The sequence below is a fragment of the Microtus ochrogaster genome, chromosome 21, assembly GCF_000317375.1.
Source record: "Microtus ochrogaster isolate Prairie Vole_2 chromosome 21, MicOch1.0, whole genome shotgun sequence".
Lineage (NCBI taxonomy): Eukaryota > Metazoa > Chordata > Mammalia > Rodentia > Cricetidae > Microtus > Microtus ochrogaster.
The window spans coordinates 38,674,150-38,685,284 of record NC_022022.1 but is presented as its reverse complement, the minus strand read 5'-3'; the positions used below and the strand labels follow the sequence as shown (position 1 = coordinate 38,685,284).

The 11,135-nt window shown below is 43.5% G+C and overlaps 1 protein-coding gene and 1 long non-coding RNA gene across 4 annotated transcripts in view; one reads left to right on the top strand and one right to left on the bottom strand.

Annotated features, from left to right (window-relative positions):
• Positions 1 to 2,997, bottom strand: part of Odf2l (outer dense fiber of sperm tails 2 like) — a 30,141-nt gene extending 27,144 nt beyond the window's left edge. For 2 of the 3 annotated variants that reach the window (XM_026784192.1, XM_013350003.2), the window contains exons 1-2: positions 2,797 to 2,997; positions 716 to 877 (exon numbers count right to left, since the gene is read on the bottom strand). In XM_026784192.1, coding sequence (XP_026639993.1) covers positions 716 to 822 — 107 coding nt within the window. In that variant the 5' untranslated portion in view covers positions 823 to 877; positions 2,797 to 2,997. Of the gene's footprint in view, positions 1 to 715; positions 878 to 2,641; positions 2,707 to 2,796 lie in introns of those variants that run through there. The other variant, XM_013350002.1, reaches the window with a different exon arrangement.
• Positions 2,998 to 3,072: 75 nt separating this feature from the next.
• Positions 3,073 to 3,797, top strand: LOC113457237. The gene is made up of 2 exons (XR_003377870.1): positions 3,073 to 3,146; positions 3,270 to 3,797. It is a non-coding gene; the product is annotated as an uncharacterized LOC113457237 (long non-coding RNA).
• The last annotated feature ends 7,338 nt before the right edge of the window (positions 3,798 to 11,135 follow it).

Sequence of the window (11,135 nt, the reverse complement as noted above, 5' to 3'; positions counted from 1 at the left end):
CTCTCTCTCTCTCTCTCTCTCTCTCTCTCTCTCACACACACACACACACATGAAAATAAAATTATTGGCATCTTACATATATGGCAAGGGGAAAATTTTGTTCTTAAATACCACTGGCTTAAAGTAAAAAGCTTATGATAAACTGTCCTTCATTCAAAACCACGGTCTGAAAATCAACAATTATATTTGGTGAAACACCATCTTCTACTTTCTGCCAGCTAACCTAGACACTAGACTATATTACCCATAATGACAATAATGACATTTTAAGATTACTATTACTATATTAACTCACACAAATAACAAGTAATTTCCAATTCAAACAAAGGAAAACAAGATAATCATTTGTTACACAATAATACACCAGGCAACAATATTTGCTTTACAAAGTTTTAATAGATTTGGTTGGTTTTCCTATTGCTTTCATTAAGAATAAAAACTTGAACTATACACCTGTAACCCCAGGGTAAGAAAGGCCTGAGAATTCAGCATCACCCTAGGCTGCACAGTGAGGTCTTGTCTCAAAAAGTAAAGCAAACAAACAAATAATAAAAAATATAATAAATAGACTGGCAACTGCTCTAAACTGCCAAATAAGTACTTTCATAATTAGGTTCTATAGGTATATTTTAACGACTGCAGACTGAATGTGAGAAGGAGACTCCTGACTGATCACTGCACTTGATCTAGAAGTTAGGAAATGAGGTTTGGATACCTGCTGAGGTGGCTCCCACTAGCACACTGTAGGACGCGTCCTCTCTCCGGTGTGAGATACGAAAAGGTTCCCTCTGAGCGACTCCCATCACTAGTAGGAATCTCCATCAATTCAGTAGCTCTCTTCTAGGTGCTTCAGCAACTTTCCCACGGATGCTGAAAGCTAGGGACCGTATGTTATCACACATCATTCCTTCCTGCTGTTACCCTCTGAGATAAAGACCCAGTTATGTATAAAGCGTCTCAAAGACAATATCAAAATCACAACTGCTGTCTGAGCATGGTTTCACCTGCAAAACCTGCATTAAATTGTCTGATGTTTCTATATACAATGCAGTGACAAATATTTAGTAGCTAAAATTCAGAAGGAATTTTAGCCCAGAGATCCTGTGTCACTCTCCCTGGATCTCTGGCTTCTGAATTGTGCAACATCTGTTACTACAACATCACACTGCAGAGAATACACAAGGGTATTTACAGCCCAGAAGAAGTGCAAACATACAGATCACACAAAAAGCCAAAATAGGCTAAGGAAGAACACGCTCTGCCAAGTCACCACAAATGCATTTGTGCGTCTGTTTGGTTTGTAAGCACCTTAGCTCTTCAAGGAAGAATTCACATTTATCTTTCACTCACCCACGTGTTTAAATGTTTATCTCCCCACGGGCTAGAATCTAGAGGAAAAATGTCCTATTTATAGTTGATTCCCAAACGTCTACAAGCCGTGGAGAAGTAGGCAGTGCCTGGAAAGCAGTGTCAATGAGTATGACAGACTACTACTTTTCACTTCTCCGTCCCCTGACCGACCTTTCTGTGGGATTAAAACAAACAAAATAAAATGGTTTCTATATTTAGAAGTAAAACTTAAAACCAGCATGAAATGATAGGGACCTTCCGTTCTTAGGAAATACTTTCTAAAACGAGAATCATGTGGGAATCAGTACGTTAAGTGAATTCTCAGGTAGTTTTCCGGGCTATTAGTGAGTGTGCATAAGACAAATTATAAAGCAAAAATGTGCTTCACCACCTATAATTATTAACTACATCTTTAATGGTAAATAAAGTCAATGTGTGGCAAAAATGGGAATCTGTGGTGGTTAAGTTTAATTATCATCCAGACACAATCTAGAATGATTAGGAAGACAGTCTCCATTCGAAACGGTCTTGATTAGGCTGGTTAGTTAGTGGACATGCCTGTCTGGGATTGTCTCAGTTGGATTGAGGTGGAAAGAACCATCCAGACTATAGGTGGCACAATACTATAGGCTGGACCCGGGCTAAATAAAAGCCAGCATGCATTCAGTTTTCCCCTGTTCCTAGTTATGGATGTTCCTAGCTGCTTTAAGTTCCTGCTGCCTTGACTGCAGTGATGAGCTGTAATCTGCAAGTGTGAATAAAGTTTTCTCTCTCAAAACTGCTTTCAAGGTATCTTATCACAAGAGGAAACGGAAGTAGGATGGGCTCTAAGAATGACTTCGGCAATACTATCATTACAGAATCCTCAAAACACAAGGCTGGGAACTGGGTGAGTGTCAGAGACGCCCACAGAAGTTACAAGAAGTCATCTTCACCAACACGAAGATTATCCGCATGTTCAAAGCCACTTCACTGTTTTTGTGTTGTGACAATTCTATAACCAAAATTAGATGAGCAAAATGTAATACTTTAAATACAAAAATATTTGTCCGCTACACAAAATGGAACACTTTCCTTTAATATAAAATATAGCCTATCTTTATAAACTAAACTCTCATTTCAGTTGAGCAAGGGTTTTTTTTCAGAAACCAGGTGCTGTCCAAGCGTTTTCAGTTAAGTGCAAAGCATGACCAACTGACAAACACTGCACTTTGTACAACTTGTTAGTGGTGAGACAAAGGCCCGTCCTATACAAGTTTAAGCAAATACTTGAAGTTCAATAATTCTTAACCTTTTTTAACCTGCCAAGGGTATGCATGAAGCTCACATCCGGGTACCCCCGCGCCCCCGCGCCCCCAGCTTCCTAGGGTCACCCGCGGCCCGCGCTCAGAGCCCGCCCCGGAACGCGACCAACGTCGCCGTGACGTCATCCGCCGCCGCCGCTACCTGCGGTGGCCCTGGTGTCCTTCGAGATCCTGTCCGGTCCTGGGTCGCCTCGGCAGGCAGAGAGTGCGGAGAGAAGAGCAGAAAGGCAGAAGGGAGGACAGGGCGCGCGAGGCAAGAGCTGAGGAGTCACCAGAACGGGCGGCGGTGGCCACAGCCGCGCCACGGAAGAACCAAGCGTTGCTAGTAACCGGCCCGCGGCTTCTCTGGAAACGGACGCCCCGCCCCTCCGCCGGCGGCTCCCACGTAGCTGATTGGCCAGGACTCTAGAGCGCGGCTCCATTCCTGCCGTGATTGGCGGGAGCGAGAGGGCGAGGCCGGCGGGGAGCTTTGTTTCTGCGCTGGTTTCTCTGGTGAGGCTTTTTTAATGCTTTTGCTTTGAGAAAAAGCATAGCTTTGTGTGTAGTTCCCGAAAGTCTCAACTGCTCTCCTGACACTGGATCGAAAATGCCCTCTCTGCTTTTGCTTTTCTGCAGGAGAAATTTGAAAAAGGCCAAGATAAGGTGACTAAAAACTCATTTCCGATGTATGGCATTGTCTCTGGACGTCATTCTCCAAAGTGCCTTCCAGGTCCCAAATGACTTATATAAAGCTGCTATACTTCCTAAACTGCGAAATCAGCAAAACAAGATCTTAGTGAAGAAAGAGGAGGATCTGATAGTGCATTTTAAAAAAATGAGATGTCAAAAATAGAGTTATAATATTCTAAAACTTAGTTGGACCTGATGGTGAACATGTGAATATGTGTTTGTGTGTGTGTATTAAAGTGGCACTTTGAAGTTCTTTACAAAGTATTTAAATTATAGTACCACCATAAAAATTAATAATTAATGCAATGTTTTTCTCCCTGGAGTGCTGAAGAGAACAACCCTTTTTCATAGATAGAAAAAAAGTGTTTAAAGATGACACAGAAAAATAATCCCGTTCACAATATGTTGTGGAATATTTCTTTACACTGTGTGAAGATGTGTTACTGTGATTGGTTTAATAAAGAGCTGAATGGTCATTACATAGGCAGGAAACGTCAGATGGGACTTCTGGGGACAGAGAGGTCTGGGGACAGAAGAAGGAGTCGTTAGCTGGATGCAGAGGGAGCAAGGCATGTAGGAGGAGAGGTGAAGCTATTAGTCACATGGCCACACATAGATGGGTGAGGTTGTAAGAGCTAGTGGAACAAATTAAGCTATAGGTAGAGCTTACATAATAAATAGCAAGTCTCCGTGTTATTTTTTGTGAGCTGGCAGCCCAAAGAAAAGTCTGTCTACATTTGCTGACCAACGTCTGGCCACATATATCCACATAAGGCCTGAGAAAGCGTCAAAAATAAATAAAGTTTGGAACGTGGAGTCAAATTTGGCTTTCTGATGACCACAGGCTCTTTGGTAGGCTTGGTGGTGTACAGAAATGCAACTACCAGATGCTGCCTGCAGTCTGGAGCCAGCCGCCAGTGCCATGTACTGAGCTGAGCGGTGTGGCAGCTGTTTAGTAGTTTATTTGTCTCATGCAATCTGAGAAGGCTGCAGATGCTCAGCAAAGACAGATCCAGATTGAAGAAAGCTCTAAATAGGTTAGAGTGTGTTTAAAAAGGTACATAGGCTTCAGTGAGAAAAAATGAGTATAGACACATAGAAAAATTGTTTATAAATAATAAGATAAAGTCTTTAAAGAGAGAATAAAATAATATAAAAAGTTATCCACATAAAAATTGAAAATTCACAGAGCGTCTGGATCCTGTGTGGTGTCTTAGATAGGCAAACAATAGCGGCTGAGAGACAGTGGATTATGAAAACTGCAAAATGAAACCAACTTATAGATTTTTAAAATGTCTTCAAAATGGAAGTCAAAAATACGTTGTGTTAGGGAGGAGGTTGTGCTTTTGTTTCCATAGAAAACAAAAGACTGGATTCATTCAAGATTAACAGAGATCATGTTTGCATGTTTGATCAGGGGAGACCCCATGAAAATCATGGCTACAGATATAAATAAATAAGCCTAAAAAGACTACAAGACAGCTGACATATATTTTACCTGCCCAAACATAAAACAAAAAAAATAATCTTTGACTGGCTTGTGTACAACACACAGTTTTGAAAAGGTGATAATTTTAAATATAATAGAATTTGGAAAGTTCTCAATGAATTTTGTTGCATCATAGAAGCGAGGTCTGTGTGTGTCAGTTCCCTTGGCTGAGAATTTGCTCTGAAAACTCAGAGGCCCAGAGGCCTGCACCACTTGAGCAGTGGGCTGATGTGGGGAGCCACCCCCACATACTCCATTACAGGATGGCGCCTGCATCCGTTAGCGCCAAACCGATAAGTAAGTTAGCACGCATGTGCATGGTAAATTTCCATCCCTAGCTCTCTGCCTCTCCCGTGGCGTCATAAGGGCTGACGAGCTGCAGCCAGTCAGGGAATGACAGGTCCTAGGCGAGGACCATTAACCTATTTAAGGGCTGGGTTTTCTTCCCCTGGGGTCTCTGCTCTGTAAGTTTATGCTCTCCCTCTCAAGATGCATTAAAGCTTTTCTGCAGAAGGATCCTGAGTGTGCCGCGTCGTTCTTGCTGGCGAGACGGTAGCGCGGGACAGGCTGAGCCCTAATCCAGGCCTTCCAGCTGGAACCCTAATCCAGAGTCTGGGTCTCCAACTGCTTGGCTGACTGTTCACAGGGGTGGCTGGGTGAAATGAAACACTAAGGACAAAATAGAGGAAAGAAAACAAACACAACCTGCCATTGCTTCTCCGTGTGACTGGAGGCAGCAGGGGAACCTGTCAAAACCCTGGGATGTCAGGGACACATTGATGGCATGGTCAGAGCAGAAAGCAAACTGAAGTGGAGAGTGGAGAGAAACTTTACACTGCCTTTTCAGTCCTTCTTGTTATTCTTCATCTCTTCTAAAAATCCCCTTTGGTTTCTGCTAATTCTCATCTCTGAAAAATACTTATAGTAATAATAACAACATCTGATATCAAAGATATGATGTTGTATTCTACCAGGTTCAGATAAAGCAGTATTTAATAGAAAGTAATTTTATGCCTACTTTTCAAATGGGTACTATTTAATACCATTTCTCCAATTTTCTGTATTAAATTGTTAATAGTAATTCTTATTAGCCACTTATTTGACAAAAATAACTCCTCTCTCTCTCTCTCTCTCTCTCTCTCTCTCTCTCTCTCTCTCTCTCTCTCTCTCTCGTGTGTGTTGTGTAATAAGCTATTTCCACAGTGAAGTTAGCAAGAAATGTGGGGGAAATAATTCTCAACAAGTGAATCTCTTCATTTTGATCCAAGTCTCAAGAGTTTAACTGCTGTGATCAGACTTCTATATAAAATGAATGCAATCAGCACTTGCTGCTTTTTACATCACACGGAACATTCTACTGATCTTCACAGAATTATTTAGAGCCCCCATGACCTCAGTCCTGTCCTTGAACTCAAGACAAGTCTCATAAAATGATCCTTAGAAAAGATAACTACCTATATTTGATTTTTAATTTAGCAAAAATGAGGCATCATAACTCCTTGAGTCTTGTGGAATAAGGTATGTGGACATGCTTTGAAAACTCCAAAGTTTTCTTTGGTGGGCAAAGACTCTTGTCACCAAGCCTAAGGATCTGAGTCCAATCCCTGGGACCAACATAGTGGAATGAAAGGGGTGATCCCCACAGGGTGTCCTCTGACCTCCACATGAACACCCCATCACATATGCAACCACTCACACCCCCAACACACACCAACAACATCACACACTAAGTAAATAAATTTAAGAAATTATTTTTAAACCTGCAAAACACCATACCACCAACAAACATATCAGTTCTAATTATTTCCGAACTGCCAGGTCTTCAGTGTGGGAAACATCACAGGATCCCAACTCAGTGCCTCCTTCCGCCCTGAAACATATCCCTGTCTTACTCAGTTCTGGAATCAGTGTCTCACCAGCCCCTGCATAAGTGGCCCGCAAGAGCCACATGCCGAAATGCTCCTTTCTGCCCTTGCTTCATCTCACCCCACCTCCTGTTCTCCATCGCCATGGTTTGACAAGGTGAAGACTCAAGAGTATACGGCTTTCCAGGAGTTATGTGGAGCATCCAACTTGTCCCTTATCTTTGAAAATGAACATAAATTTAAATAAAATTTGATCAAGAAGGCATGGAATTTATCTGATCCCTGGGCAAAGCCTTACATTCTTATGGTGATCATTTTTTCCCACTTTTAATTTGATAAATTTCATAAGCACTGCATGAACTTCGCATTTCTGCCACAGAGACATGCATTTTCTCCTTTTAAATGGGGCAGTCAGAACCAAAGTGCAAAGAAAGAGTCCAAGATTTCTGACTAAAGATTTCAGATCTGCCCTCTTCCCTGACATCCATCCCTTGCTGTGTGCCAAGTCTTCATGAAAAGAAACACACAGGTCCTCCAAGGGTCAAGCTGGCCAGCAGACCAGACAGTGAACAAAGATGGGTTTGATTCTTGAGTTAGTGAAATAGGATAACTTATTTTCTTGCAAGCAGATAAAAGCAGGGCAGAGTAGTAAAGTTCACGGAATGTTGAAATGAGCCCTGGGAAATCACAGGTCCAGTTTTTTTCCACTTCATCAGGAATCATCGACCCTGTGGACACAAAGAGGCTCAATTCTTCACTGGGAGTCACTTTAGAATAGAACACTGTGCTCAGGACTCATTTTTAATTACTTGGCCAAGTCACTTTTCCCAACTTTTGTTTTTTGTTTTATCTACTGTAGGGTCATCAAGGGGAAGGAGAAAGTAGTAAAGACATCTCCCAGCATGAAATCTGACAGCAAACCTATATCCAGAGGGCAGATATAGGTTTCAGAAGCGGGTTAGTGGCATTTCCCAAGGTGTAGTGGCATTTCAATTGTGTTTTAATAGGCAGCCTGAAGATCTGAGAGGAAAACAGTCCCGCTGGTCAGCCTTATGGACCAGGTTATGGTGACACACACCTGTAATCCCAGCCGCACTAGTTGCCATTTAAATCAGGTGGTACATGACTTTAATCACGGTGGTGCACACCTTTAATCCTAGAGAAGATTATAGAATGGGAGGAAACCACTCTCAAAACACCGTCTAAGATTCCTAGAGACAGGACCACCATTTCAGTCTGAGGTCGAGGTAAGAGCCAGTGGCTGACTGCTTTGCTTTTTGGATCTTCAGGATGAACCCCAAATTCTGACCCTGAACTTGTATTAGTCGTGCTTCATCAAGGTACCTTCAGAAAAATGAGTGAGTGGCTGGGAATCTTGTCGGGAACAGATGATAAGAGCAGAATCTAGAACAGTGATCAGAGGGAGGGTTTGGTCCAGAACCAGGGAGATAGAAAGTAGAGAGACAAGAATGGTCGCCAAGCCTAAAGTATCAGCAACATAAGAAAAGCCCCGACATACCTGCTTGGGTTTAACCAGGTGAAGTTGGACAAGACTACTTACTGACTTAAGGTATTCTTTGCAAAGTTGCATGCATTCTGTATAGCCAATACTACTAGCCTGACCTGCATCAGTAATTGTTAGCTGTTGACCGAAACAGGGAGAGACTGAATGTGGAATTCCCCTCTGTACGCTGTGAATATCCTTGGTTAATAAAGGAACTGCTTTGGGCCTACAGCAGAGCTATAGGGGAACAGAGCCAGGTGGGGAAAACTAAATGGAATTCTGGGAGAAAGAAGAACAGAGTCAGAAAGAAGCCATGGAGCCCTGCCAGGGACCGGACACCAGAACTTTAGCTGGGAAGCCACAGCCACGTGGCAATACACAGATTAATAGAAATGGGTTAAGTTAAGATGTAAGAGTTAGCCAATAAGAAGCTAGTGCGAATGGATTAAGCAGTGGTTAAATTGATACAGTTTCTGTGTGATTCTCTCGGGGTTAACTAGCAACAACTGAACACGGTCCTCAGTTGTCCTCACATGCCGTGAGTGATTCCTATACATGATGGCAAGAAGCGCTTCTCACAAGAAATGAGCTTCCCTTCATTTTGTGTTGCTTTGCGGCATGGACTACTTTTTCTTAAAAAGCACAAGACCCTGGCATAAGGAAATAAGCTGGGAGAAAAGTCAAAACGAAGAGCTTCTTCCTGCACAGCGAGCCACCGTCCACTGCTTCCCTTGGGAGTTGCCACATGAGCCAGTGGAAGAAAACCACACTGCAGAGGAGCCTCAGAAAGTAGGGTGTGATGTGAGCTGCAGGTGAGTGAGTTTGGCAGTCACACCGCCAACTACATTCCGTTCTCCAGCACACCCAGAGAAACAGAAGACCCAAGAGCTGTCTGTAGGGCAGCAGCGAACGGGAAATCTTCCCCGACAGAAGGCGCCATTTCTAGGAAAGAGAGATGGGGGTGTGCATTTCAAGACATAATCCAGGCTCCTTCATGATCTAGCTCTTATTTCTCCTGAAAGAATTTGCTCATCCAGCAAATAGTTATCCAGATTTGACAGAGCGAGGTGCTGAGAAAGTAGTAAGCAAAAGTAGACACGTCCCTTATGCCATGCCACAGGAATCCAGCATCAGGACGTAACACGAATGGACTCGGGATAGTGCACCAAAGGAGAATACAAATGGCTGGTACTTTCAGAGCAGGAAGGAGGGAGGTTTGACTCATGGAGACACTCATGCAAGCAACTCCCAAGTCCATAGCCGGAATCTGAAGGAACAGCTGGTGAACAGTAGGAAAGGGGGCTCTCAGAGAAGTGTCCCCTCTCTATCTCTTAACCCTGCCCCTCATGGCTGGGCTCTCAGAGTGTGGCTCTACCCTCTGGATGATTGCTCTGGAGATTCCCCCACCCCCAGGCTCTCTTTATCACCTATCATCTGCTAGCCTTTCCCAGCTCAACTTGCAGGAGACTCTTTCCCTTCAACCCCTCCTGAGCCACAGAGAAATACTTCCCAACGCGATGCAGCTGCCTCTGAGGCTCAGCTTCGTAAGTTAGCACCCGTCCTGTTGGACTGTGAGCTCCCTGAGAACTGGAGTCAACCTTATTCTTTGTGATCCCAGCATTTTTCATAGTACAGGAATCTATGAACAATAAGTATTAGTGAGAGAAAGAAAAAAAAATAAGAGTTACGTGTCTTGACGGTGGGAGTAACCATGAACGCTAGTATTTGAATGCTACTCTCTGTATGCTAAGGGCTGCTATAAGCGTTTGATTACTCTTATCAACCAGCCTAAATGGTGCGTGTAAACCTCTCTCTTACAGGTGTTGTTTAAGCTTTTAATTCTAATCTGCCAATTGCAGATGTTAATAAAATCTAATTTTGAAAATGAGAATTATAGAAAGGGTTTTGGTTTGACTATAAAATGTCTTCCACTGGTTCACGTATTAAAGCCTTGGTCCCCCCTGGTGGTACTAGCTGGGAAAATTCAGGGTACAGCGGGAAGCGAGGTCTACCTGAAGGAAGCAGGCAGCTAAGGTCAGACCTATAAAGTTTATAAGGTCCTCGGTCCCCTCCTCTCTGCCTTCTGCCGCCTGGGAAATGAAGATGTTCTTCAATGGCATACCTGGCTACCATGGTGCTCTACCCAAGCTCATGGAGTCAAGCAAACGTGGACCAAATCCTCAGATATCTGGAAACGGCACTGGGCTTTAAACTCTCGAAGACTACCTCCAGGGAAATTCTTTTTCTCCAGCAAGACTGTACCTCCTAAGCTTCCCCAAACAGCGCCACCACCCTGGAACCAAGTATTCTGACACCTGAACCTATGGAGGACATTTCTTATTCAGCAGCCATAGTCAATCACAGGTAAGGATGGTATAATCCGCCATTCTCTAGTAGTATGCATTCCGTCCCACACACTGGCTAATTATCAGCATTTGAAAAGCAGGAATAAAGATGATGTCTGCATCCAGGGAATGACATTTAAAAGGGTTCAACTGCAAATTCCAGAGCACTGAGTTGTTAACAGAGATCATAAACAAGGCATAAAATATTTGTGAAGCCTGCTCCTTCATTCTGTGATGCTGCAGGAGATACAAGTTGATTGAATCAAGCCCTTATTCCCAGGAGAGCCGTGCTTAGAAAGAAATTCATTCTTTTCCCTGGCAGTGGGAGTAAAGGCATTGGGGACAGGGGAAAGGCCTTGGCCTGCACAGCATCCAAGCTCCTGGCACTTGGCCCTCCCTAGGGGGGTATCTGGTCTCCTAACCCCAGCCATCAGCTCAGAGCTTGCCCAGACTGCCTGGCCCGGGGCTCTAGGGACAGGCATATGGGATAATTTCCAAATCTTCAAAATAAGCAAGCAAGGGACTGTCACAACAGGCACAGTGTCCCGAATGAAGAAGGGAAGTGGTGTTGATGGAGGAAGTTGCCAGGGACTCAGGACGGAAAATCAC